The sequence below is a fragment of the Salmo salar genome, chromosome ssa16 (assembly GCF_905237065.1).
Source record: "Salmo salar chromosome ssa16, Ssal_v3.1, whole genome shotgun sequence".
Taxonomy (NCBI): domain Eukaryota; kingdom Metazoa; phylum Chordata; class Actinopteri; order Salmoniformes; family Salmonidae; genus Salmo; species Salmo salar.
Window position 1 is genome coordinate 51,738,767 of NC_059457.1, and position 27,707 is coordinate 51,766,473.

Here is a 27,707-nt window from a genome sequence, read left to right on the forward strand (position 1 = left end):
GTGTGTCCAAACTTTTGACTGGTACTGTATGTTTTATGGCTTTTCAACCTCTGACATAATGTGGATTCAGCGCTATCGATCTAATAGAACTGAGAGGGTTTTTCTTTAATGGAAGCCTCTCTAATGTCAAACATGTAGGGTGTGGTGTACCACAGGGCAGCTCTCTACTCTTCTATTTTTACCAATGACCTGCCACTGGCATTAAACAAAGTGTCAGGTCCTGACCATAGAGAGCTCTTATTTTCTATGGTAGAGAAAGTCAGGGCGTGACAGTTTTTTTCTTCTAGTTATTATTTTTTATGTGGAGTTCTAGTTTAGTTTTCTATGTTTGGGTGTTTGGTATGATTCCCAATTAGAGGCAGCTGGCTATCGTTGTCTCTAATTGGGGATCATACTTAAGTAGCATTTGTTTCACCTGTGTGTGATGGGATATTGTTTTGAGTTAGTGCACATAGCATTCTCTGTAGTCACGGTTCGTTATTAGTTTATTGAGTGTTTGTCTTTGCTAAGTTTCACTTTCTTTAATAAATTATGTGGAACTCAACGTACGCTGCGCCTTGGTCCAATCATTACGACGAACGTGACAGAATATCCCATCACCCTAGGACCAAGCAGCGGGTTCACCCGGTGAAGGATTTATGGACATGGGAAGGAGATAATGGAGGACAGCGACGACGACAGGGTTCACGGCTACAGAAAGCCCAAGGGCAACCCCAAGTTTTTGGGGGGCGGGGGCACATGGAGCTGGCGACTGAGCAGAGGATGGAGCCAGAGACTGTTAGGGAGGCAATGGCGAAGTTGGGAGAGAGTGAGATGAGAGAAATGTTGTGCAAGTGTGTTCTGCTCAACATCCGACCAGAGGATCCGGTTAGCAGTCTGGTGCAACCTGTGCCGGTTCCACGTTTCTGGCCTCAAGGGCGCCTCTCCAGTCCGGTATGTCATGTGACTGCTCCTCGCACTCTCCCTCAAGTGCGCCTTCCCAGTCCGGTGCATCCTGTGCCTGCTCCTCGCACTCTCCCTCAAGTGTGCCTTCCCAGTCCGGTGCGTCCTGTGCCTGTTCCTCTGACTTTCCCTCAAGTGCGCCTCCACAGCCCAGTACGTCCTGTGCCTGCTCCTCGCACTCTCCCTCAAGTGCGCCTTCCCAATCCGGTACATCCTGTGCCAGCTCCTCGCACTCACCGTGCGAAGTGTGTCATCGAACCGGTTCCATTGATACCGGTTCTACGCACCATGTCTCCAGTGCGCCTTCACAGCCCAGTGCGTCCTGTGCCAGCCCCCCGCACTTGTCGTGTGAGGGTGGTCATCTGTCCAGGACACGTTGTGCCAGCTCTACGCACCAGGTCTCCAGTGCGCCTTCACAGCCCAGTGCGTCCTGTTCCAGCTCCACGCACCAGGCCTCCAGTGCGCCTTTCCAGTCCAGAGCTTCCGGCGACAGTTCCCAGTCCAGAGCTTCTGGCGACAGTTCCCGGTCCAGAGCTTCTGGCGACGGTCTACGGTCCAGAACCTCCTGAGATGGTCTGGAACATCCTGAGACGGTCAATGGTTCGGGACCTCCAGCTTCAAGGCCAGAGTCTTCTCCTGCATTGGTGCCCAGTCCAGGCATAGCGTCCAGTCCCGCTCCATGGCCGGAGCCTGCCCCTGGGCCGATGCACGGCATCCAATCCAGCTCCAAGGCCAGAGTCTTCTTCTGTGCTGGTGCCCAGTCCAGGCACAGTGTTCAGCCTGGGTCCATGGCTGGACCCGCAGGATGAGTGGGTTCTTCGGCCCGCACCACAGCCGCCACCAAAGCTGGCGGATCCGTGGGATGAGAGGGTTCTTCGTCCCGCACCAGAGCCGCCCCTGATGCTGGTGGATCTGCGGGATGAGCGGGTTTTTTAGCCCGCACCAGAGCCGCCACCAATGCTGGCGGATGAGCGGGTATTTCGCCCCACACCAGAGCTGCCACTGACACTAGACACCCCCCCAACCCTCCCTTTTTGTTCCAGGTTTTGCGGTCGGAGTCCGCAGCTTTGGGGGGGGGTACTGTCACTGTCTGACCATAGAGAGCTCTTATTTTCTATGGTAGAGTAGGTCAGGGTGTGACTGGGGTTTTTCTAGTTATTATTTTCTATGTGGGGTTCCAGTTTAGTTTTTCTATGTTTGGGTGATTGGTATGATTCCCAATTACAGGCAGCTGGCTATCGTTGTCTCTAATTGGAGATCATACTTAAGTAGCATTTGTTTCACCTGTGTGTGATGGGATATTATTTTGAGTTAGTGCACGTAGCATTCTCTGTAGTCACAGTTCGTTATTAGTTTATTGTTTATTTGTTTTTGTCTTTGCTAAGTTACACTTTCTTTAATAAATGATGTGGAACTCAACATACGCTGTGCCTTGGTCCAATCATTACAACGAACGTGACACAAAGCCTGTGTGTCGATGTATGCTGATGATTCAACCATGTGCGTTTCAGCAAACACAGCTAATGAAGTGACTGACATCCTTAACAAGGAGTTGTAGTCAGATTTGGAATGGGCTGCCAGTAACAAATGAACTGAACATCTTTAAAACTAAGAGCATTGTATTTGGTACAAATCCTTACCTAAGTTCGAGACCTCAGCTGAATCTTGTAATGAAAGTGTGGCTGTTGAACAATTTGAGGAGACTAAATAACTTGGTGTTACCTTAGATTGTAAACTGGTATGGTCAAAACACATAGATTCAATGGTTGTAAAGATTTTTTATCATTTTTATTTCACCTTTATTTAACCAGGTAGGCTAGTTGAGAACAAGTTCTCATTTACAACCGCGACCTGGCCAAGATAAAGCAAAGCAGTGCGACACAAACAACAACACAGAGTTACACATGGAATAAACAAGCGTACAGTCAATAACACAATAGAAACAAAGAAAGTCTATATACAGTGTGTGCAAATGGCGTGAGCAGGTAAGGCAATAAATACGCCATGGTAGCGAAGTAATTACAATTTAGAAAATGAACACTGGAGAGATTAATGTGCAGATGATGATGTGCAAGTAGAAATACTGGTGTGCAAAAGAGCAGAAAAGTAAATAAAAACAATTTGGGGATGAGGTAGGTAGATTGGATGGGCTATATACAGATGGGCTATGTACAGCTGCAGCGATCACTAAGCTGCTCAGTTAGCTGATGTGTAAAGTTAGTGAGGGAAATATAAGATGGCGAGAGGTATGTCCATAATAAAGAGATGCTCTGCTTTTCGACACCACACTCCAAACAGTCCTGCAGACTCTAGTTTTGTCTTGATTATTGTCCAATCATGTGGTCAAGTGCTGCAAAGAAAGACCTCGTTAAGATGCAACTGGCCCAGAACAGAGCAGCACATCTTACTCTTCATTGTAATCAGAGGGCTGATATAAATGCTATGCATGCCAGTCTCTCTTGGCTAAGAGTTGAGGAGAGTCTGACTGCATCACTTCTTCATTTTAGAAGAAACATTCATATGTTGCAAATTCTAAAAGGTTTCCATAGTCAACTTACACAGCTTTGACGCACACACTTACCCTACCAGACATGCCAGCAGGGGTCTTTTCACAGTCCCCAAATCCAAAACAAAATCAAGAAAGCGTACAGTATTATATAGTGCCATTATTGCATGAAACTCACTTCCATCTCATTTTGCCCAAATTAACAGCAAACCTGTTTTCAAAAACAAGTAAAGCAACGCCTCGCCCCTATCTTGACCTCGATTTTAGGCTATGTGTGACGTTTTTAAATTGATTTAGTTCTGTCCTTCAGCTGTTCTTGTCTATTAATGTTCTGTATTATGTAATGTTACATGTTTTGTGTGGACCACAGGAAGAGTAGCTGCTGCTTTTGTTAACAGCAAATGGGGATCCTAATAAAATACAAAAAAATTACTTCCTTTATGTCGACACTCTAATCAAAAAAAGGATGTGGTTTTTGGATGATCCCCTACTTTGCGTGTCATTGATCCATGTCTTGCGTGACAGATCTTCATCATCATCATCATTGATCCACCATCAACATTACAATTCAGAAAACATCTCAGATAACCCCAAGGGATTGTTGTTAGTAATGAAACAGTGGTTTTTGTGAAAGTCTGTTTATTTGTCAAATAAAAATATATTTCCTCTAATATAGTAATATCTAAGTCAACATTTTTAAAATTTTAGTCATTTAGCAGACGCTCTTTTCCAGAGCGACTTACAGTAGTGATTGTATACATTTCATACATTTCATTTAATTTCATGCATTTTTTATTTTTTTTGTACTAGTCAACACACCTACTCAGTGCAGCCAGAAGATCAAACAAACGATCGTTGAAGTTATGGTAATTCTAAGGTAATTGTTTTTAAATCTAAACAGCAGTCAACAACATGGTAGACTCCTAAGTCTTGTACGCAGTGGAGGGTAAGCACTATTTCCTCACATTTTGTATTTTTCACAAAAATGTAGCCACCAATCATGGGAAAATAATAAGGAAATATAGGGAGCGTTACTGTATTCCCAACGAATGGCGTTTAACCACCTATTTTTTTTTATTACATCACTGGTTGTATGAATTACTCCAGATAATGAGGATGACGATGAAGCTGAAGGTGATGAAGATGCAGTAGACGCCAAACAGCAGCCGGTCGAGGATGTAGCCCACCTGCATCCAGTCCTGGGAGATCTGGTTCCCGTCCACATGCTGGACCATATGGAGGCGGATGGACTGCAGCTCATTGCCCAGATTCCTCAGCTCCGCCAGGGCTGGATCGCCTGCCCCTGCCCACATCTTACCTGGTTCTCCTGTTTGAACCACCGACACTAGAGGGTAGAAAGGGAGAAAGTGGACATTTTTAATCTACCTACTAAAGAAGGAAATTATTAATGTACCTGGATAGTACAATACTGTCTTATCAAATGGCTGCAAACATTTCTCAAGGTGATACCTGCATTTATGTTACTGTTCAGGCCTGTGATTGAATGCTTTCACTATATTGCTTTGGGTTGGACAAGATAAGACAAGGTTCTGCTAATTGCATGAAAGTCTGTGTAATTGTAACTCCCTGGAAGGATCAGATCAGGGGTACCTCCTGCAACTGGATTGCAGATGATCTTGTCCTCTCTGGATTTCTGAGGCAGCCAGACGAGGTTCCCCATGAAGCGCAGGACGAGCACTCGGACCCAGCCAGGCACTGGGTGGAAGTTACTGGAGGCAACCAGGAGGTTGGTGATGAGAATAGTCTCCAGCAGGCTGGCCACCATCAGAGCCAAGCAGATGGCGAAGAACACATCTGCATGGGTGGGAGGAGGAGGAGGGAGGTGAAGAGAGGAACATATTCAGCCACTCTTAGGAGGACAAAGGAAGTGGACTTCAAAAAAGACACTTCCCCCTAACCAGCTAATCCAATAACACAAGTAAACTTCTACCTCTACATTTATGACTTACGACAAAAATGGTGCTTCCAGTACACATGTTTTCATACTTATCAATGGTATGGTGCTTCCTGTAACGGGCAGCAGGTCATTCACGATGAGCAGGAAGACGGAGTAGCCAAAAATAAGACTCATCTTGAAGGAGGAGCGGTCCACGTTCTCGGGAGGCAGCAGGAAGCTGAAGAGATCCACAGTGATGAGGAAGAAGCTGGGGATCAGGAGGTTCACCACGTAGAGGGTTGCTCTGCGCCTCAGGACAATCTACAGTTCAGAGACACAACAGTCAATGACAACCTTCAAGGGTGATCTGGTGTTTTGCAATATATTCCCATTTCAGACAAGACAAAGCCATAATTAGCTGGGTTAGCATCCTATGTGTGAAACATGAAGTACTCTCTGAAACAATAGTTATGCTAGAAATATGGAGAACTCAACGTTCGGTGGTAGTAGAGCCAAATTAATGGCATCTGAGAAATTGCGGTGCTTTGGGTTCATACGTAGAAGTAGAGCTCATCATAGTGGTTGCTTTCTCCCTGATCGAGTGCTGATAAATTGAACTTGCTGGATTTGATGTCCATCAGCTCCCACTCCCCTTCAGTGGACAACACACTAATGGAGCGTTTCAGGATGTCCTCCACCTTCTTCCCTAAGATAATCCTTATGTCCGACACTGCAGGGGAGATAAAGGAATGGGACATCCTGGGATGAATGGGCTGAACCTATATGGAAGCAGAACATGATCTGTACTGAGGGATTGGTAAACTTGGGCTTAACCTCTATGGGCTAGGTGGGACGCAAGCGTCCCACCCGTGGTGCACTCCATCAACAGCAGTTGCATTTCAAGAGCGGCAAATTTGAATCCAAATAAATGTCAAAATTCAAATTTTTCAAACATACAACTATTTTACACCCTTTGAAAGATAAACATCTCCTTAATCTAACCACGTTTTACGATTTCAAAAAGGTTTTACGGCGAAAGCATAAATTTAGAGTATGTTAGGACAGTACATTTACAAGAGTTGTGTGTAATGTTTTGTCAATTCAAAGACAGGGTCACCAAAACCATAAAACCAGCTAAAATGATGCACTAACCTTTTACAATCTCCATCAGATGACACTCCTAGGACATTATGTTAGACAATGCATGCATTTTTAGTTCTATCAAGTTCATATTTATATCCAAAAACAGCGTTTTACTATGGCATTGATGTTGAGGAAATCGTTTCCCTCCAATAACCGGCAGTCAAGTCAGCACCACAAATTAAATAATTAAAATTAGAAAAAATTGGTAAAATATTATATTGTCATTTAAAGAATTATAGATTTACATCTCTTGAACGCAATCAACTTGCCAGATTTAAAAATAACCTTACTGGGAAATCACACTTTGCAATAATCTGAGCACTGCGCCCAGAAAAATACGCGTTGCGATACAGACTAGCCGTCATGTTGGGGAGATCTAAAATCGAAAATACTATGTAAATAATCCATTACCTTTGATTCTCTTCATCAGATGTCACTTCCAGGTATCACAGGTCCATAACGAATGTAGTTTTGTTCAAAAAAGCTCATCAAAGCTCATCATTTATGTCCAAAAATCTCCGTCTTGTTAGCACATGATCTAAGCCCGCCGGACTTCACTTCATGAACGAGGGGAAAAAATATATTTACGTTCGTTCAAACATGTCAAACGTTGTATAGCATAAATCATTAGGGCCTTTTTAACCAGAACATGAATAATATTCAAGGTGGACGAATGCATTCTCTTTTATAACGTATTGGAACGAGGGTACCCAACATGAACTCGCGCGCCAGGTGTCTAATGGGCCATCATCGTTCCATGGCTCTTGTTCGGTCAGATCTCCCTCCAGAAGACTCAAAACACTTTGTAAAGGCTGGTGACATCTAGTGGAAGCAATAGGAAGTGCCAAAATATTCCTCAGCCCCTGTGTTTTTCAATGGCATAGGTTTAAAGGTAATACAACACATCAGGTATCCACTTCCTGTCAGAAAATGTCTCAGGGTTTTGCCTGCCAAATGAGTTCTGTTATACTCACAGACACCATTCAAACAGTTTTATAAACTTTAGGGTGTTTTCTATCCATATATAATAAGTATATGCATATTCTAGTTACTGGGTAGGATTAGTAACCAGATTAAATCGGGTAAATTTTTTTATCCAGCCGTGCAAATACTGCCCCCTAGCCCTAACAGGCTAATAGCAAACAGGTACTTGGTTGACACTGAGTAATATATCAAAAACTTCAATGGACTCGGTGGACAACCCTGTTTCATACCTATCATTAACCTCTTGAGGATACCCTAGGATAGGGGGCGCCACAGCGCATTTTGAAAAAAAATCGTTCCCATTTTCAACGGCCTACTAATCAAACTCAGAAGCTAGGGCATGCATATACTTATTATATATGGATAGAAAACACCCTAACGTTTCTAAAACTGTTTGAATGGTGTCTGTGAGTATAACAGAACTCAAATGGCAGTCAAAACCCCGAGACCGATTGAAACAGGAAGTGGAATTCAGAATTGTGGACTCGACTTCTCATCTTTCCCTATAAATCACACCGTTAACCATGGTTCAGTGAGCACTTCCTATTGCTTCCACTAGATGTCGCCAGTCTTTTCACAGTGGTTTGAGCCTTATACAGTCGAAACTCAGTGAATGAGACTCATTGGAAATTGGTCACAGGGGATGGGCCATCACCATTATGACGCCGGCGGCCATGTCTACCCCCACCTTTGGAAACGGTTTGAAAGGCAATGAAATCATCCCCCTCGAATCTTATTGGCTCTCTTGGTGTTACAGGCCCTGAAGATTAATGTTTTACAACGTTTGACATGTTTGAACGAACCTACAGGCGGGAGAATCTCATTTTATCCGGAACTTCAGCCCTGCGCTTGGAGAGCCCTAGGACGCGCTACCAACAGCAGGCTAATGGAACGTGAAGTATGGACTTTTTCGACCGAAAATACATCTGTTGTGGACCTGGGTTGTTTTCTGATGATGACAACTAAAGGTAGGCGATTATTGACAATATTATACAAGATGAGATGTGACATGCGATTGTTCCAAGATGGCACCGAGCTCTGTATATTAGCTCATTTTCTGAGTATCGCATCTCCTTTTATCGCAAAGTGTGATTACCCAGTAAAGTTAATTTAAAATATGGTATGCCAGGTGTTCTCAAGAGATATTCATCTATAAATGTTAGATTGACAATATAAATTTAAAAAATCGTTATCGGATAGTAATTTAGGGAACTGTAGCATTGTTTACCGGGACGCATTTGAGGGGAAATTATTTAGTCAACGTCAGATGCCGATGTAAAATGCTGTTTTTATATATAAATATGACCTTTATTGAACAAAAGAATGCATGCATTGTATAACATGATGTCCTAGGTGTGTCATCTGATGAAGTTTGTAAAAGGTTAGTGCTGCATTTAGCTGTTTTTTGATTATTTGTGATGCAAGTGGTTGGTCGGAAAATGGCTATGTTGCTGCTTTTTACGATGGACTCATCTAACATAATCTAATGATTTGCTTTTCCTGTAAAACCTTTTTGAAATCGGACGACGTGGGTCGATTCAGAAGAGGTGTATCTATAAAAAAAAAAAATTATGATTTTTTTTTTAATGCTAATTGGCGATATGATTTTTCGCAGGATTTTGATCCCGCTGACGGGATGAGACGCTGAAGATTGCAAGAGAGAGTCAGGATGTTTTTTTGGGAGAGAAGGAGCAATGGGTTTGGCATAGGATCCTTATGTTCAAGTAAGTCCTAAAGCGTGGTGGCATTGACGTCTTACTGTGGTGGATGTAGGAGTTGAAGGTGAAGGTGCAGTTCTGGACGTCAAAGGGGAAGGTGTAGATCTCCAGGTTACAGGAGCTAACCACTCTAACAGGTTCGGCGTCTCGCACTTTACCAGTATGCTTAATGTACACATAAGGGACGATGGGAGCTCTGTTTTCATCCATACTGTAAGACAGGGTGAAATAGGGGGACAATTTCAAACCATGGGCCTGATATAAATCATATGTTTTATATTTTTTAATAGTGACTGAATCAGTTACAAGTGCAATAAAAAGGGACAGAATTAATATGTTTGTAAGGATATCCTTCCCCCCCAAAATTATAATAAGCATAATACAAACATCCCTATCAAAACTTGTCTGTTTTAGCTATATATTTTAGCTATTTCATATCCTATGCGTAAAACATGAAGTACTCTCTGAAGCAATAGTAATGCTAGAAATATAGAGATATCAACGTTCGGTGGTAGTAGAGCAAAATGAATGTCGTCTGAGTAATTGCAGTGCTTTGTTTCATGCATGTTAACATTAGAAGCCTCCTCCCTAAGTTTGTTTTATTCGCTGCCTTAGCACACTCTGCCAACCCGGATGTCCAAGCCGTGTCTGAATCATGGCTTAGGAAGACCCCCAAAAACCCTGAAATTTCCATCCCTAACTATAACGTTTTCTGACAAGATAGAACTGCCAAAGGGGACGGAGTTGCAATCTACTGCAGAGCTAGCCTGCAGAGTTCTGTCTTACTATCCAGGTCTGTGCCCAAACAATTTGAGCTTCTACATTTAAAAATCCACCTTTCCAGAAATAAGTCTCTCAACGTTGCCGCTTGCTATAGACCACCTTCTGCTCCCAGCTGTGCCCTGGACACCATATGTGAATTTATTGCCCCCCAACTATCTTCAGAGCTTGTGCTGTTAGGTGACCTAAACTGGGACATGCTTAACACCCCGGCCATCGTACAATCTAAGCTTGATGCCCACAATCTCACACAAATGATCAATGAACCTACTAGGTACAACCCCTAATCCGTAAACACGGGCACCCTCATAGATATCATCCTAACCAACCTGCCCTCCAAATACACCTCTGCTGTCTTCAACCAGGATCTCAGCAATCACTGCCTCATTTCCCTGCGTCCGTAATGGGTCTGCGGTCAAATTACCACCCCTCATCACTGTCAAACGCTCCCTAAAACACTTCAGCGAGCTTCCTATTTCGCAACAAAGCCTCATTCACTCATGCTGCCAAACATACCCTCGTAAAACTGATTTGGCGATTTCATTTACAAAATAGCCTCCAACACTCTACTCAGCAAATTGGATGCAGTCTATTACAGTGCCATCCGTTTTGTCACCAAAGCCCCATACACTACGCACCACTGCGACCTATATGCTCTCGTTGGCTGGCCCTCGCTTCATATTCGTCGCCAAACCCACTGGCTCCAGGTCATCTATAAGTCTTTGCTAGGTAAAGCCCCGCCTTATCTCAGCTCACTGGTCACCATAGCAGCACCCACCCGTAGCACGCGCTCCAGCAGGTATATTTCACTGGTCATCCCCAAAGCCAATTCCTACTTTGGCCGCCTTTCCTTCCAGTTCTCTGCTGCCAATGACTGGAACGAACTGCAAAAATCATATCTCCCTCACTAGCTTTCAGCACCAGCTGTCAGAGCAGCTCACAGATCACTGCACCTGTACATAGCTCATCTGTAAATAGCCCATCCAACTACCTCATCCCCATATTGCTATTTTTTTGTTGTTGCTCTTTTGCACCCCAGTATCTCTACTTGCACATCATCATCTGCACATCTATCACTCCCGTGTTTAATTGCTATATTGTAATTATTTCGCCACTATGGCCTATTTATTGCCTTACCTCCCTTATCCTACCTAATTTGCACACATTGAATATAGACTTTTTCTGTTGTATTATTGACTGTATGTTTGTTTATTCCATTTGTAACTCTGTGTTGTTGTTTGTGTCGCACTGCTTTGTTTAATCTTGGCCAGGTCAAAGTTGTAGATGAGAACTTGTTCTCAACTAGCCTACCTGGTTAAATAAAAATATATATATAAAAAATACATATATTTGAGATTCTTCAATGTAGCCACCCTTTGCCTTGACAGCTTTGCAGAAAGTTGTTAAAACATCCCTGTTAGTGAGCATTTATCCTTTGACTAGGTAATCCATCCACCTGACACATGTGGCATATCAAGAAGCTGATTATACAGCATGATTATTACACAGGTGCACCTTGTGCTGGGGACAATAAAGGGCCACTGTAAAATGTGCAGTTTTGTCACAAGAGACGTCTCAATTTTTGAGGGAGCGTGCAATTGGCATGCTCACTGCAGGAATGTCCACCAGAGCTGTTGGCAGAGATTTTAATGTTCATTTCTCTACCATAAGCTGCCTCCAACGTCATTTTAGAGAATTTGGCAGTACGTCCAACCGGCCACACAAGCGCAGACCATGTGTATGGCGTTGTGAGGGCTAGTGGTTTCCTGATGTCAACATTGTGAACAGAGTGCCCTATGGTGACGGTGCGGTTAAGGTATGCGCAGGCATAACCTACAGACAACGAACACAACTGCATTTGATCATTTATCAATTTGAATGCACAAAAGTACCGCAACGACATCCTGAGACCCATTTTGTATGTTTTTTTTTTAATATATACATATCTGTATTCCCAATCTTGTGAAATCCATAGATTAGGGCCTAATGAAATTATTTAAATTGACTGATTTCCTCATATGAACTGTAACTCAGTAAAAATCGTTGCAATTATATTTCTGTTCAGTGTATATTGAATCAGTTTTTGTGCCAAGATTTCAACAAAAAAAAAATAAACAGTTCAATGTGGGTCAAAAAAATTATACATTGCCTGATCTTTCTTTTGTCTCTCAGATATAGGAAAGAGACTAAAACTAACTTCCTTTTCATAAATATTTTGCTATGTGTTTTTTCATGTATTCATCTGTTACTCACTGTGTTTCTATGGGCTAATAGCAGTAAGACCAAATCCAATGTTTCATCAAAAAAATAAGTATATGGTATCTATATAGACTATAGAGATGTTTAACTCACAATTCATTGATTACCACATCTGGTGACCAGAACCTTTCCCTGGGGAGAGAAATATTGGCAGAGCCGCATTGGACTGGGTCCCAGCTGAAAAATTCATTCTCCCATTCCTGAAACAACACATTAGCAACAATACAATATGTTTGGAAGAAGTCTGGAAGCAGCACTCAAAATGATAATATGATGTTTAGGATTGTTCTACAGTCAAAGATAAAATATATATATTTGGTTAAAACTAAAAAATATCACTATTGCTATCCAGTACATATTGGTGCCCTAACAAATATGAAGTAATGTGAAGTAACGTCCTTAACACAGCTGCTGTATGAGAATGAGAAACCAAAGTGCACATTGAAAATGACACTGTGTACGTATACTTCCAAAAATAATAAAATAATACGCTCACCTTCACCAGCCAAATGTAGGTGTACAACAGTTGTGCTTTTTCTTCCTGAAAAGAGAATTACTTTTTGTTGTAGGATATAAAGTAAAGGAAATAAAGCCACATTTTAAATAGATCTACGAAACATGATGTGGAGGAACATTCAGAACAATATAGCTGTAACAACTGTCTTCAAAAATGGACCAAGGCGCAGCGGGTATGTGGATACTCATATTTTAATTCCAAAAAGGAGTAAAGCATCCACCAGACAAAAACAATACACAAGACAGGAACAGTCTTGCAGGCACACAAAACACAATGCAAGAACAACTACCCACAACCCCAAAGAAAAACACACACTCCTATATAGGACTCCCAATCAAAGGCAACTCAACACACCTGCCTTCAATTGGGAGTCCCAATCACCAACACAACACTTAACACACAAAACACCTGCCACGTCCTGACCAAAACTAATACAATACCTCCCTCTGCTGGTCAGGATGTGACAATAGCACATGTCAAATACATTGATGGATTTAATGGTATGTCTCTTCAGGTGAACTAGTTGAAAGGGATACCATGCTGTCCTACTACTCCTTACCACACCCAGGATGCCGTAGAGAGTGAAGTACATGCTGATGTTGGTGGGGGTTGAGAGGTTCATGACAGGTCGTATGGAGTACAACTTCATGACGTTCTCCAGGGCGGCCAGAAGGGATATGGTGTTGGGGTTGGTGCAGTTCACCACTATCTTACATCTCATGCATGGTGCTGGGGGAACAATGGTAACCATGGTGCTTTATATTGTGGTTTTGATATGGTCCTGTGTTCCTCAGTTAGTAGAACATGGCAGTTGCAACACCAGGGTTGTGGGTTCAATTTCCACTGGGGACCCGAATGGAAATGTATTCACTCACTACTGTATGTTGCTCTGGATACGAGAATCTGATAAATTATGTCAAATATCTGAACATCTTCAGTGAAAAAAAGTATTTCATTTCGCCAACTATTGGGGATCTAGCATATTGTAGATATAATTATTAGAGTCTTGTTTGAATTATGAAGACCTTGCTACTTTTTCATATGATAGTCAAATGAATTGACTGCAAACCCACAAATAAATGATGTTATGAACTTGATCGTTAAGGTATCAGATACCCCAAGTAATATCAAAAAGTAAACATAAAACTAAAGAATAAATGAAATCAAACTATTACTCAAATATAGTATTTTAAGTTGACTTAAATTAGTTGACTTTACTCCTTTTTTCCCCGTGTAGAAGCTGTACCTACCCTGTACCATCATGCAGCAGATGATGAACAGAACCTGGTGGGAACTGACCGACCATCGTTGAGACTGAAAAAGTAATTACAAAAAAAATCACTGTTTGGTTCAAAGGTCAAATTGTATTTTAGATGTACAGTCTATTGTTAACTGTATGTTTGATAATTAACACAATGTGTATAACACCATGAATTACTTTATGAATTCACAACTTAATTTACCTCAAATGACACCGAACAATTGTTTTGACCAATTACAGTAATGCTTTGAAGCACAACACACAGACACACAACTTAAGTAATGTAAAAACCCCAGATATTTACCTCCATTTCTGAAAAATCCTTGGCTGCCATCAAACAGCAAGCTGAAAGTTCTTGACCGTTTCGATCCTATGGCTGAAGAACTGTTTAGAGCAAAGCTTTGTTTCCTAACACCCATCGATGGCACCTCTTCACCAGCTGGAACACATTTTATATATACAGACTAATTTGCATAGTTCAACACTTATGTTGATGTATTGTCATGTCATATCATAAGTTGCTGTTGGAGAATCCACCGAAAATCTTACAGCTCCAGACAATTTTCAACTTTGAACACAATTCTCCTGACACAAAGATCTCTGATACCTTAGAAGTGACACAAGGATTCAATGATATTCTTGATTGTGCAATCAAACTAAAGTGTTATAGAAATGTGGTAGAAATATGCCTAGCAACAGAGAAGACCATGAGTGAGATCCATAAACCTTGGGGCAAATGAGGTGGTCAGTAGAGCAGGTGAACTCTTGTGGTACAGAGCTACTTTACCTGCAGGTGGTTGGATACAAAACAGGCGTGAGCCACAGTAAATGGCTGTGGTGAAGGGTGAAATTGCCCATAGATGCTGATCCTGAGTCAGTCTATCATTTTCCGCTAATGATTACGTTTAGGATTGGGGGAGGAGAAGCTGATCCTAGATCTGTACCTAAGGGACATTTCACCCCAGAGCTGTGGTGTACCAACCTATGCAACAAGTGCAACCAGTAGGCATCGGACGATAGTGTACCACAGCTCTGCAGACTACAGGTACTGGGCTATGGAAATTATTTCACCTTTATTTAACCGGGTAGGTTAGTTGAGAACAAGTTCTCATTTACAACTGGGACCTGGCCAAGATAAAGCAAAGCAGTTCGACACATACAACAACACAGAGTTACACATGGAAAAAACAAACATACAGTCAATAATACAGTAGAAAAAGTATATATACGGTGTGTGCAAATGAGGTAGGATAAGGGAGGTAAGGCGATAAATAGGCCATGGTGGCGAAGTAATTACAATATAGCAATTAAACACTGGAATGGTAGATGTGCAGAAGATGAATGTGCAAGTAGAGATACTGGGGTGCAAAGGAGCACATTTACAGATGGGCTATGTACAGGTGCAGTGATCTGTGAGCTGCTCCGACAGCTGGTGCTTAAAGCTAGTGAGGGAGATATGAGTCTCCAGCTTCAGTGATTTTTGAAGTTCGTTCCAGTCATTGGCAGCAGAGAATTGAAAGGAAAGGCAGCCAAAGGAAGATTTGGCTTTGGGGGTGACCAGTGAGATATACCTGCTAGAGGGCGTGCTACAGGTGGGTGCTGCTATGGTGAACAGTGAGCTGAGATAAGGCGGGGCTTTACCTAGCAGAGACTTGTAGATGACCTGGAGCCAGTGGGTTTGACGGCGAGTATGAAGCGAGGGCCAGCCAACGAGAGCGTACAGGTTGCATGAAATGTATGGTAATGTTTATTCTCTGTCCCACGTCTGATACAATATTTAGGCTGATTATTTAATTCTAGACGGGCGATATATGAGCCCTGGAATTAGTTCATGACCTAAGGAAAGATGGATGGAGAAAGAGAGAGAGAGAGAGAGAGACAGAGAGAGAGCGAGAGAGAGAGAGGGACAGAGAGCAAAGGAAGAGGGAGATAAAGAGAGAAAGAAAGAGAGAGAATGAGAGTGAGAAATAAATAATGAGATGGTATTAAAGAGAGAAAGAAAGAGAGATGGTAGGAAAGAAAAGGGTAAGAAGAGCACACACATAGGATTAAATGCTATAGTATCAATGGAACCTAAATTACTCAATTGTTATACTGAGTAAAAGTAAAGATTCCTAAATAGAAAATGACTCAAGTAAAATGTGGTCACCAAGTAAAATACTACTTGAGTAAAAGTTTAAAAGTATTTGTTTTTAAATATATGTAAGTATCAAAAGTACAGGGAATTGCTAAAATGTAAAAGTATGAATCATTTCAAATTCCTTATATTAAGCAAACCAGACAGCACAATTTTCTTGTTTTTAGTTATTTACTGATAGCCAGGGGTACACTCCAACACTCAGGCCTAATTTACAAATTTGTGTTTAGTGAGTCCACCAGAACAGAGGATGACCAGGGATGTTCTCTTTATAAGTGTGTGATTTGGACCATTTTCCTGTCAAAATGTACTTTTGGGTGTCAGGGAAAATGTATGAAGTAAAAAGTACATTATTTTCTTTAGTAATGTAGTTAAGTAAAAGTTGGCAAAAATATAAATAGTAAAAGAAAGTACATATACCCCCCCCCAAAAAAACTCTTAGGTAGTACTTTAAAGTATTTTTACCTAAGTACTTTACACCACTGTCAATAAGGCCAAGGTTATTCATAAGGGACATTGGCAACATCCAGAAATGACAAAACTCATATCATGCAACATGGTATACTATATTGTGTTAAGTTGATCAAACCTCACCACTCAGCTAATGCTGTAGGCTACGCATCTACAGTATCTCACAAAAGTGAGTACACCCCTCACATTTTTGTAAATATTTTAGTATATTTTTTTCATGTGACAACACTGAAGAAATTACACTTTGCTACAATGTAAAGTAGTGAGTGTACAGCTTGTAACAGTGTAAATTTGCTGTCCCCTCAAAATAACACAACACACAGCCGTTAATTTCTAAACCGCTGGCAACAAATTTGAGTACACCCCTAAGTGAAAATATCCAAATTGGGCCCAAAGTGTCAATATTTTGTGTGGCCACCATCATTTTCCAGCACTGCCTTAACCCTCTTGGGCATGGAGTTCACCAGAGCTTCACAGGTTGCCACTGGAGTCCTCTTCCACTCCTCCATGACGACATCACAGAGCTGGTGGATGTTAGAGACCTTGTGCTCCTCCACCTTCCGTTTGAGGATGCCCCACAGATGCTCAATAGGGTTTAGGTCTGGAGCCATGCTTGGCCAGTCCATCACCTTTACCCTCAGCTTCTTTAGCAAGGCAGTGGTCGTCTTGGAGGTGTGTTTGGAGTCGTTATCATGTTGGAATACTGCCCTGCAGCCCAGTCTCAGAAGGGAGGGGATCATGCTCTGCTTCAGTATGTCACAGTACATGTTGGCATTCATGGTTCCCTCAATGAACTGTAGCTCCCCAGTGCCGGCAGCACTCATGCAGCCCCAGACCATGACACTCCCACCACCATGCTTGACTGTAGGCAAGACACACTTGTCTTTGTACTCCTCACCTGGTTGACGCCACACTCGCTTGACACCATCTGAACCAAATAAGTTTATCTTGGTCTCATCAGACCACAGGACATGGTTCCAGTAATCCATGTCCTTAGTCTGCGGGCTTTCTTGTGCATCATCTTTAGAAGAGGCTTCCTTCTGGGACGACAGCCATGCAGACCAATATGATGCAGTGTGAGGTGTATGGTCTGAGCACTGACAGGCTGACCCCCCACCCCTTCAACCTCTGCAGCAATGCTGGCAGCACTCATACATCTATTTCCCAAACAGTTCTTGCCATTATATGAACTTGGTCTTTTACCAAATATACTAACCCTACCTTTATAGCAACCCTACCTTGTCACAACATAACTGATTGGCTTAAACACATTAAGAAGGAAAGAAATTCCACAATTGAACTTTTAACAAGGCAGACCTGTTAATTGAAATGCATTCCAGGTGACTTCCTCATGAAGCTAGTTGAGACAATGTCAAGAGTGTGCAAAGCTGTCATCGAGGCAAAGGGTGGCTACTTTGAATAATCTGTTTTCCATTTTTTTGGTTACTACATGATTCCATAAGTGTTATTTCATAGTTTTGATGTCTTCACTATTATTCTACAATGTAGAAAATACTAAAAATAAAGAAACCCCTTGAATGAGTAGGTGTGTCCAAACTTTTGACTGGTACTGTATGTTTAATGGATTTTCAACCTCTGACGTAATGTGGATTCAGAGCTATCTATCTAATAGAACTGAGAGGGTTTTTCTTTAATGGAAGCCTCTCTAATGTCAAACATGTAGGGTGTGGTGTACCACAGGGCAGCTCTCTACTCTTCTATTTTTACCAATGACCTGCCACTGGCATTAAACAAAGCGTTTCAGCAAACACAGCTAATGAAGTGACTGAAACCCTTAACAAGGAGTTGTAGCCAGTTTTGGAATGGGTGGCCAGTAGTAAACTAGAAATGAACATCTCCAAAACTAAGAGCATTGTATGGACCCCAGAAAGAGTAGCTCCTGCTTTTGCAACAGCAAATTTGGATCCTAGTAACATACCCCAAAATAACTTAATGTATGTCGACACTCTAATCAAACAAGGATGTGGTTTTTGGATGATCCCCTACTTTGCATGTCATTGATTCATGTCTTGCGTGACAGATCTTCATCATCATCATTGATCCACCATCAACATTACAATTCAGAAAACATCTCAGATAACCCCAAGGGATTGTTGTTAGTAATGAAACAGTGGTTTCGTTATGTTTATTTGTCAAAGAAAAATACATTTAATCTCATATAGTAATATATAACTCAACACACCTACTCAGTGCAGCCAGAAGATCAAACAAACAATTGTTAAAGTTATGGTAATTCTAAGGTAATTGTTTTTAAATCTAAACAGCAGTCAACAACATGGTAGACTCCTAAGTCTTGTACGTAGTGGTGTAGTGGAGGGTAAGCACTATTTCCTCACATTTTGTATTTTACACAAAAATGTAGCCACCTATCATGGGAAAATAATAAGGAAATATAGGGAGCGTTACTTTATTCCCAACGAATGGCGTTTAACCACCTATTTTTTTTAACCAGTACATCACTGGTTGTACGAATTACACCAGATGCTGAGGATGACGATGAAGCTGAAGGTGATGAAGATGCAGTAAGCGCCAAAAAGCAGCCGGTCGATGATGTAGCCCACCTGCATCCAGTCCTGGGAGATCTGGTTCCCGTCCACATGTTGGGCCACCTGGAGGCGGATGGACTGCAGCTCATTGCCCAGATTCTTCAGTTCCGCCAGGGTTGGATCGCCTGCCTCTGCCCACATCTCACCTGGTTCTCCTTTTTGAACATGTCTCTCCACCGTCACTGGAGGGCAGACTTTCAAGTCTGTTTCTTAGAGAAAAGAGGGAAGGAAGGGAGAAAGGTGAAATTATGAATATACCTCCTAAAGACAGAAAAGATTGACTTACATGGGAAGTACAATTCTGTCTAACGTCAGACCTAGTCAAGTGGCTGGAAAAATGTATCAGAGTGATTCCTGCATTTATGATACTGTTCAAGCCTGTGATTGAATGCTTTCACTATATTGCTTTGGGTTGGACAAAATAAGGTTCTGCTAATTGCATGAAAGTCTGTGTAATTGTAACTCCCTTGAGGGATCAGATCAGGGGTACCTCGTGCAACTGGATTGAGGATGATCTTGTCCTCTCTTGATTTCTGAGGCAGCCAGACGAGGTTGCCCATGAAGCGCAGGACGAGCACTCGGACCCAGCCAGGCACTGGGTGGAAGTTACTGGAGCCAACCAGGAGGTTGGTGATGAGAATAGTCTCCAGCAGGCTGGCCACCATCAGAGCCAAGCAGATGGCGAAGAACACATCTGCATGGGCGGGAGGAGGAGGAGGGAGGTGAAGAGAGGAACATATTCAGCCACACTTAGGAGGACAAAGGAAGTGGACTTCAAAATGATACTTGACCTAACCAGCTAATCCAATAACACAAAGTAAACATTTACCTATACATGTATTATTTACGACAAAAATGGTGTTCCCAGTACACATGTTTTCATACTCACTTATCAGTGGGATGGTGCTTCCTGTAACGGGCAGCAGGTCATTCACGATGAGCAGGAAGACCGAGTAGCCCAAAATTAGGGTCATCTTGAAGGAGGAGCGGTCCACGTTCTGGGGAGGCAGCAGGAAGCTGAAGAGATCCACAGTGATGAGGAAGCAGCTGGGGATCAGGAGGTTCACCACGTAAAGGGTTGCTCTGCGCCTCAGGACAATCTACAGTTTAGAGATACAACAGTGAATGACAACCTTGAAGTGTGATCTGGCTTGGTGCAGTAGATTCCCATATCAGACAAGACAATGCCATAAATAGCGGGGTTAGCATCCTATGTGTGAAACAGGAAGTACTCTCTGAAACAAAAGTAACGCTAGAAATATAGAGAACTCAACGTTCGGTAGTAGTATAGCCAAATTACCGGCGTCTGAGTAATTGCAGTTCTTTGGGTTCTTACATAGAAGCAGAGCTCATCATAGGGGTTGCCTTCTCCCTGATTGAATGTTGATAACTTGAATTTGCTGGATTTGATGTCCATTAGCTCCCACTCCCCTTCAGTGGACAACACGCTCCTGGAGCGTTTCAGGATGTCCTCCACCTCCTTCCCTAAGATAATCTTTATGTCCGACACTGCAGGGGAGAAAAAGGAATGGGTCATACTGGGATGAATGGGCTGAACCTATATGGAAGCAAAACATGATCTGAACTGAGGGGATGGTAAACTTGGGCCTAATAGCAAACAGATCCCTTGGTTGACACCGAGTAATATATAAAAAACTTCAATGGACTCAGTGGACAACCCTGTCTCATACCTATCATTTAAGATTGCAAGGGAAAGTCAGGATGTTTTTTTGGGAGAGAAGGAGCGATGGGTTTGGTATAGGATCCTTATGTTCAAGTAAGTCCTAAAGCGTGGTTGCGTTGACGTCTTACCGTGGTGGATGTAGGATCTGAAGGTGAAGGTGCAGTTCTGGACGTCAAAGGGGAAGGTGTAGATCTCCAGGTTACAGGAGCTAACCACTCTGACAGGGTTGGCGTCTCGCACTTTACCAGTGTGCTTAATGACCACATAAGGGACGATGGGAGCTCTGTTTTCATCCATACTGTAAGACAGGGTGAAATAGGGGGACAATTTCAAACCATGGGCATGATATAAATCATATGTTTTATATTTCTTCATCTGGACTGAATCAGTCACTAGTGCAATAAAAAGTGACAGAGTTAGTGTTTGTTAAGATGTCCGCTCCTCTGCCGGAGTCTAATTAGAATAATACAAACATCCCTATCAAAATCTGTCTGTTTAAGCTATGGATTTATATGGCCTATGTCTCAATCCACCACATCTGCTAATGACGGCCTTCCGCATCTGCGGTGGAAGGTTGCTGAGCTACAGTTGTGTTTGTCAGACCATTAGACATCCAGAAAATCAGTCTTTTCTCGAAAACGTCTGTAGAGTCCAAACAAACTAAAATGACCACTCCATGGAAAGATGAGACTCTCACAAATACTATGGTGTCCTCCATTTTGCTCCATGCACTCCATAAACATCACGAGACTCGTTTGAAGAAGTTACCAACCTCTGCCCAAAAGGCGAGACTCTCACAAACACGTACATCTTTCTTCTTTTGCTCTAGGACAACCACAAGCCTCACAAGACTCGTCTGAAGGTAGCCTGGTATCAGTTAAAATAAATTATAGAAGTACATGCAGTTCCAGTCAAAAGTTTGGACACACCTACTCATTCCATGGTTTTTCTATTTTCTACATTGTAAAATAATAGCGAAGACATTAAAACTATGAAATAATACAGATGGAATCATGTAGTAACCAAACATTTGTATTTTATATATTATTTGATATTTGAGATTCTTCAAAGTAGCCACCCTTTGCCTTGACGTCAGCTTGCACAAATTCGTTTACATCCCTGTTAGTGAGCATTTCTCCTTTGCCAAGATAATCCATCCACCTGACAGGTGTGGCATATCAAGAAGCTGATTGAGGAGCATGATTAATACACAGGTGCACCTCATGCTGGGGACAATAAAAGGCCACTCTAAAATGTGCAGTTTTGTCACACAAAACAATGCCACAGATGTCTCAAGTTTTAAGGGAATGTGCAATTGGCATGCTGACTGCAGGAACGTCCACCAGAGCTGTTGCCAGAGAATTTAATGTTCATTTCTCTACCATAAGCTGCCGCCGACATAATTTTAGAGAATTTGGCAGTATGTCCAACGGGCCTCACAAGCGCAGACCATGTGTATGGCGTTATTTGGGTGAGCGGGTTGCTGATGAAAACACCGTGAACATTGTGAACAGAGTTGCCCATGGTGGCGGTGGGGTTCTGGTATGCTCAGCCATATGCTACGGACAATGAACACAATTGCATTTGATCAATTGTCAATTTCAATGTACAAAAATACCGCAACGAGATCCTGAGGTCCATTTCTTTTTAGGTATCTGTAACAAATAGATGCGTATCTGTATTCCCAATCATGTGAAATCCATAGATTAGGGCCTAATGCATTTATTTCAATTGACTGATTCCTCCTATGAACTGTAACTCAGTAAAATCGTTGAAATTGTTGCATGTTGCGTTTATATTTTTGTTCAGTGTATATTGAAGTAGTTTTAGTGCCAAAAAAAGTTGAAATATTGGTCAAAAAAATTATAAATTTCCTGATCTTTCTTATAGCTCTCAGATATACTACAGATACTTTAAAGCAAACTTCCTTTTCATAAAGTTTTTGACTATGTGTTTTTCCATGTATTAATCTATTATTCAATGTGTTTCTATGGGCTAATAGCAGTAAGACCAAATTCAATGTTTCATCAAAAAAATAAGTATATGGTATCTATATAGACTATAGAGATGTTTAACTCACAATTCATTGATTACCACATCTGGTGACCAGAACCTTTCCCTGGGGAGAGAAATATTGGCAGAGCCGCATTGGACTGGGTCCCAGCTGAAAAATTCATTCTCCCATTCCTGAAACAACACATTAGCAACAATACAATATGTTTGGAAGAAGTCTGGAAGCAGCACTCAAAATGATAATATAATGTTTAGGATTGTTCTACAGTCAAAGATAAAATATATTTTTTTGTTTTAACCAAATATATATCACTATTGCTATTCAGTACATATTGGTGAATGGATGTTGTGTGCCCTAACAAATATGTAACATGAAGTAACATTCTGTAGGAGAATGAGAAACCAAAGAGCAAAAATGACGCCCATACACTGTGTACATATATTTGCAAAAATAATCCAATAGTAAGTTTACCTTCACCAGCCAAATGTATGTGTTCAACAGTTGTGCTTTTTCTTCCTGAGAAGAGAATTACTTTTTGTTGTAGGATACAAAGTAAAGGAAATAAAGCCACATTTTACATAGGTCTACAAAACATGATGTGGAGGAACATTCAGAACAATATAGCACATGTCAAACACATTGATGGATTTAATAGTATGTCTCTTCAGGTGAACTAGTTGAAAGGGATACCATGCTGTCCTACTACTCCTTACCACACCCAGGATGCCGTAGAGAGTGAAGTACATGCTGATGTTGGTGGGGGTTGAGAGGTTCATGACAGGTCGTATGGAGTACAACTTCATCACGTTCTCCAGGGCGGCCAGAAGGGATATGGTGTTGGGCTTGGTGCAGTTCACCACTATCTTACATCTCAGGCATGGTGCTGGGGGAACAATGGTAACCATGGTGCTTTATATTGTGGTTTTGATATGGTCCTGTGTTCCTCAGTTAGAAGAACATGGCAGTTGCAACACCAGCGTTGTGGGTTCAATTTACACGGGGGACCAGGATGAAAATGTATTCACTCACTACTGTATGTTGCTCTGGATACGAGAATCTGATAAATTATGTCAAATATCTGAACATCTTAAGTGAAAAGGCTTTACTTTTGCCAACAAATGGGGATCTAGCATATTGTAGATATAATTATTAGAGTCTTGTTTGAATTATGAAGACCTTATGAAGACCCAGCACACCGACATAGAAATATGATAGTGAAATGAATTGACTGCAAACTACAAATACATTATGTTATGAACTTGATCGTTAAGGTATCAGATACCCCAAGCAATATAAAAAAGTAAACATAAAACTAAGGAATAAATGAAAACAAACTATTACTCAAATATAATATTTTAAGTTGACTTAAATTAGTTGACTTTACTCCTTTTTTCCCCGTGTACAAGCTGTACCTACCCTGTACCATCATGCAGCAGATGATGAACAGAACCTGGTGGGAACTGACCGACCATCGTTGAGACTGAAATAGTCATTAAAAGAAATCACTGTTAGGGTCAAAGGACAAATTGTATTTTAGATGTATGGTCCATTGTTAAGTGTATGTGTCACGCCCTTGGTTCTCTATGGTATAGTAGGTCAGGGCGTGACTATGGGGTGTTCTAGGTTTTTTATTTCTATGTCGGTGTGCTGGGTATGGTTCCCAATCAGAGGCAGCTGTTTAGCGTTGTCTCTGATTGGGGATCTTATTTAGGCAGCCATTTCCCCACTGTGTTTTGTGAGATGTTGTTTTATGTGTAGTTGCCTGTGAGCACGCCATAGCTTCACGTTTCGTTGGTTCTTAATTTTTTTTTTGTTGAGAGTTTAATTTAATAAACATGTGGAACCCAGATCACGCTGCGCTTTGGTCCGAGTACGCTTCCAACGACGATCATGACAGTATGTTTGATAAATAACACAATGTGTATAACACCATGAATTACACTAAGAAATCACACCTTAATTTACCACAAAAGAGACCTAACAAAAGCTTTGAGCAGTTACAGTAATGCATTGAAGCACAACACACAGACACACAACTTAAGTAATGTAAAACCCCCAATTGTCACGAAAGGCATTAGAATGAAAGATATTTACCTCCATTTTGGAAAAATCCTTGGCTGCCATCAAACAGCAAGCTGCAAGTTTGGCTGAAGAACTGTCTAGAGCATAGCTTTGTTACCTCACTCCCATAACAATGGCATCTCTTCACCAGCTGGAACAAATTTTATATATACAGACTAATTTGCATAGTTAACCACTTATGTTGATGTAATGTCATGGCATAACAAATCAAAAGTTACTTGTTACATGCGCCGAATAAAACAGGTGAAGACCTTACAGTGAAATGCTTACTTACACGCCCTTAACCAACAACACAGTTTTAAGAAAAATACCTCACAAAAAAAGAATAGCGAGGCTATATACAGGGGTATAGAGTCAATGCGCGGGGGCACAGGTTAGTCGAGGTAGTTGAGATTAATATGTACATGTAGGTAGAGTTATTATTAAAGTAACTTTGCATAGATAATAACAGAGAGTAGCAGCAGCGTAAATGAGGGGAGGGTGGCTCAATGCAAATTGTTTGGGTAGCCATTTTATAAGATGTTCAGGAATCTTGTGGCTTGGGGGTAGAAGCTGTTTAGAAGCCTCTTTGACCTAGACTTGGCGCTCCGGTACCGCTTGCCGTGTGGTAGCAGAGAGAACAGTCTATGACTAGGGTGGCTGGAGTCCTTGACAATTGTTAGGGCCTTTCTCTGACACCGCCTGGTATAGAGGTCCTGGATGGCAGGAAGCTTGGTCCCAGTGATCTACTGGACCATACGCACTACCCTCTATAGTGCCTTGCGGTCGGAGGCAGAGCAGTTGCCATACCAGGCAGTGATGCAACCAGTCAGGATGCTCTCGATGGTGCAGCTGTAGAACCTTTTGAGGATCTGAGGACCCATGCCAAATCTTTTCAGTCTCCTGAGGGGGAATAGGTTTTGTTGTGCCCTCTTCACAACTGTCTTGGTGTGTTTGGACCATGTTAGTTTGTTGGTGATGTGGATACCAAGGAACTTGAAGCTCTCAACCTGCTCTACTACAGCCACTCCTTTTCTTGTAGTCCACAATCATCTCCTTTGTCCTAATCATGTTGAGGGAGAGGTTGTTGTCTGACCTCCTCCCTATAGGCTGTCTCATCATTGTCGGTGATCAGGCCCATCACTGTTTTGTCATCAGCAAACTTAACGATGGTGTTAGAGTCATGCCTGGCCGTGCAGTTATGAGTGAACAGGGAGTACAGGAGGGGACTGAGCACGCACCCCTGATGGGCCCCCGTGTTGAGGATGAGCGTGGCAGATGTGTTGTTCCCTACCCTTACCACCTGGGGGCGGCCCATCCGGAAGTCCAGGATCCAGTTGCAGAGGCAGGTGTTTAGTCTCAGGGTCCTTAGCTTAGTGATGAGCTTTGACGGCACTATGGTATTGAACGCTGAGCTGTAGTCAGTGAATAGCCTTCTCACATACTGTAGGTATTCCTCTTGTCCATGTGTGAAAGGGCAGTGTGGATCGCAATAGAGATTGCATCATCTGTGGATCTGTTGGGGCGGTATACAAATTGGAGTGAGTCTAGGGTTTCTGGGATAATGGTGTTGATTTGAGCCATGACCAGCCTTTCAAAGCACTTCATGGCTACAGACGTGAGTGCTACGGGTCGGTAGTCATTTAAGCAGGTTACCTTAGTGTTCTTGGGCTCAGGGACTATGGTGGTCTGCTTGAAACATGCTGGTATTACAGACTCGGACAGGGAGAGGTTGAAAATGTCAGTGAAGACACTTGTCAGTTGGTCAGCGCATGCTCGTAGTACATGTCCTGGTAATCCTTCTGATCCTGCGGCCTTGTGAATGTTGACCTGTTTAAAGGTCTTACTCACATCAGCTAATGAGAGCGTGGTCACACATTCATCCAGAACAGCTGATGCTCTCATGCATGTTTTAGTGTTGTTTGCCTCGAAGCGAGCGTAGAAGTAATTTAGCTCGTCTGGTAGGCTCGTGTCACCGGGCAGCTCGTGGCTGTGCTTCCCTTTGTAGTCTGTAATAGTTTGCAATTCCTGCCACATCCGAAGAGCGTCGAAGCCGGTTTAGTGCGATTCGGTCTTAGTCATGTATAGACGCTTTGCCTTTTTGATAGTTCGTCGGACGGCATAGTGGGATTTCTTATAATCTTCTGGGTTAAAGTCCTGCTCCTTGAAAGCGGTAGCTCTACCCTTTAGCTCAGTGCGGATGTTGCCTGTAATCCATATTTTCAGATTGGGGTATGTACGTACAGTCGCTGTGGGGACGACCTCATCGATGCACTTATTGATGAAGCCAGTGACTGAAAAACTGTCCTGTAGCTTAGCATCAGCTTCATCTGAACACAATTTTACTGACCGAGTCACTGGTGCTTCCTGCTTTAAATTTAGCTTCTAAGCGGGAATCAGGAGGATAGATTTATGGTCAGATTTGCCAAATGGAGGGTCGAGGGAGAGCTTTGTACTCGTCTCTGTGTGTGGAGTAAAGGTGGTCTAGAGTTGTTTTCCCTCTGGTTTGACATTTAACATGCTGGTAGAAATTAGGTAAAACAGATTTAAGTTTCCCTGCATTAAAGTCCCTGGCCAGTAGGAGCACCGCCTCTGGATGAGCATTTTCCTGTTTGCTTATGGCCCTATACAGCCCATTGAGTGCGGCCATAGTGCCAGCATCGGTTTGTGGTGGTAAACAGACAGCTACGAGGAATATAGATGAAGTTGCGTTTGGAGAATCCTCAGAAAATCACAGCTCCAGACTATTTTCAACTTTGAACACAA

General features: G+C 42.2%; 2 protein-coding genes and 1 long non-coding RNA gene across 3 annotated transcripts; all 3 read right to left on the reverse strand.

The window, feature by feature from the left end:
* Nucleotides 1-1,717: 1,717 nt before the first annotated feature.
* LOC106564417 (5-hydroxytryptamine receptor 3A-like) lies at nucleotides 1,718-9,400 on the reverse strand. Its single transcript, XM_014130507.2, has 6 exons — nucleotides 9,232-9,400; nucleotides 5,903-6,075; nucleotides 5,456-5,666; nucleotides 5,060-5,263; nucleotides 4,551-4,793; nucleotides 1,718-1,854 (listed from the first exon to the last, which is right to left on the reverse strand). The coding sequence occupies exons 1-6, from the start codon at nucleotides 9,398-9,400 to the stop codon at nucleotides 1,718-1,720; spliced, it is 1,137 nt and encodes a 378-aa protein (XP_013985982.2).
* Nucleotides 9,401-19,092: 9,692 nt separating this feature from the next.
* Nucleotides 19,093-21,163, reverse strand: LOC123727714 (5-hydroxytryptamine receptor 3A-like). Its single transcript, XM_045696686.1, has 5 exons — nucleotides 20,995-21,163; nucleotides 20,519-20,691; nucleotides 20,072-20,282; nucleotides 19,673-19,876; nucleotides 19,093-19,391 (listed from the first exon to the last, which is right to left on the reverse strand). The coding sequence occupies exons 1-5, from the start codon at nucleotides 21,161-21,163 to the stop codon at nucleotides 19,093-19,095; spliced, it is 1,056 nt and encodes a 351-aa protein (XP_045552642.1).
* Nucleotides 21,164-23,350: 2,187 nt separating this feature from the next.
* LOC106574177 (uncharacterized) lies at nucleotides 23,351-24,461 on the reverse strand. The gene is made up of 3 exons (XR_006759643.1): nucleotides 24,297-24,461; nucleotides 23,594-23,763; nucleotides 23,351-23,396 (listed from the first exon to the last, which is right to left on the reverse strand). It is a non-coding gene; the product is annotated as an uncharacterized lncRNA (long non-coding RNA).
* Nucleotides 24,462-27,707: the final 3,246 nt, after the last annotated feature.

Bases quoted from the DNA above. Each gene is read 5' to 3' on its own strand.
- LOC123727714 (XM_045696686.1), bottom strand. From the start codon at position 21,163: ATGGATGAAAACAGAGCTCCCATCGTCCCTTATGTGGTCATTAAGCAC. The intron at 20,283-20,518 runs GTAAGAACCCAA...TCTAAACTGTAG, and splicing joins ATGATGAGCTCTGCTTCTAT to ATTGTCCTGAGGCGCAGAGC. The intron at 19,392-19,672 runs GTACCCCTGATC...CTTTTCTCTAAG, and splicing joins CCTCAATCCAGTTGCACGAG to AAACAGACTTGAAAGTCTGC.
- LOC106564417 (XM_014130507.2), bottom strand. From the start codon at position 9,400: ATGGATGAAAACAGAGCTCCCATCGTCCCTTATGTGTACATTAAGCAT. The intron at 6,076-9,231 runs GTAAGACGTCAA...TCTCCCCTGCAG, and splicing joins CAACTCCTACATCCACCACA to TGTCGGACATAAGGATTATC. The intron at 1,855-4,550 runs GTAATTCATACA...CTCATCCCGCAG, and splicing joins CGTCATCCTCATTATCTGGA to ATCCACCAGCATCAGGGGCG.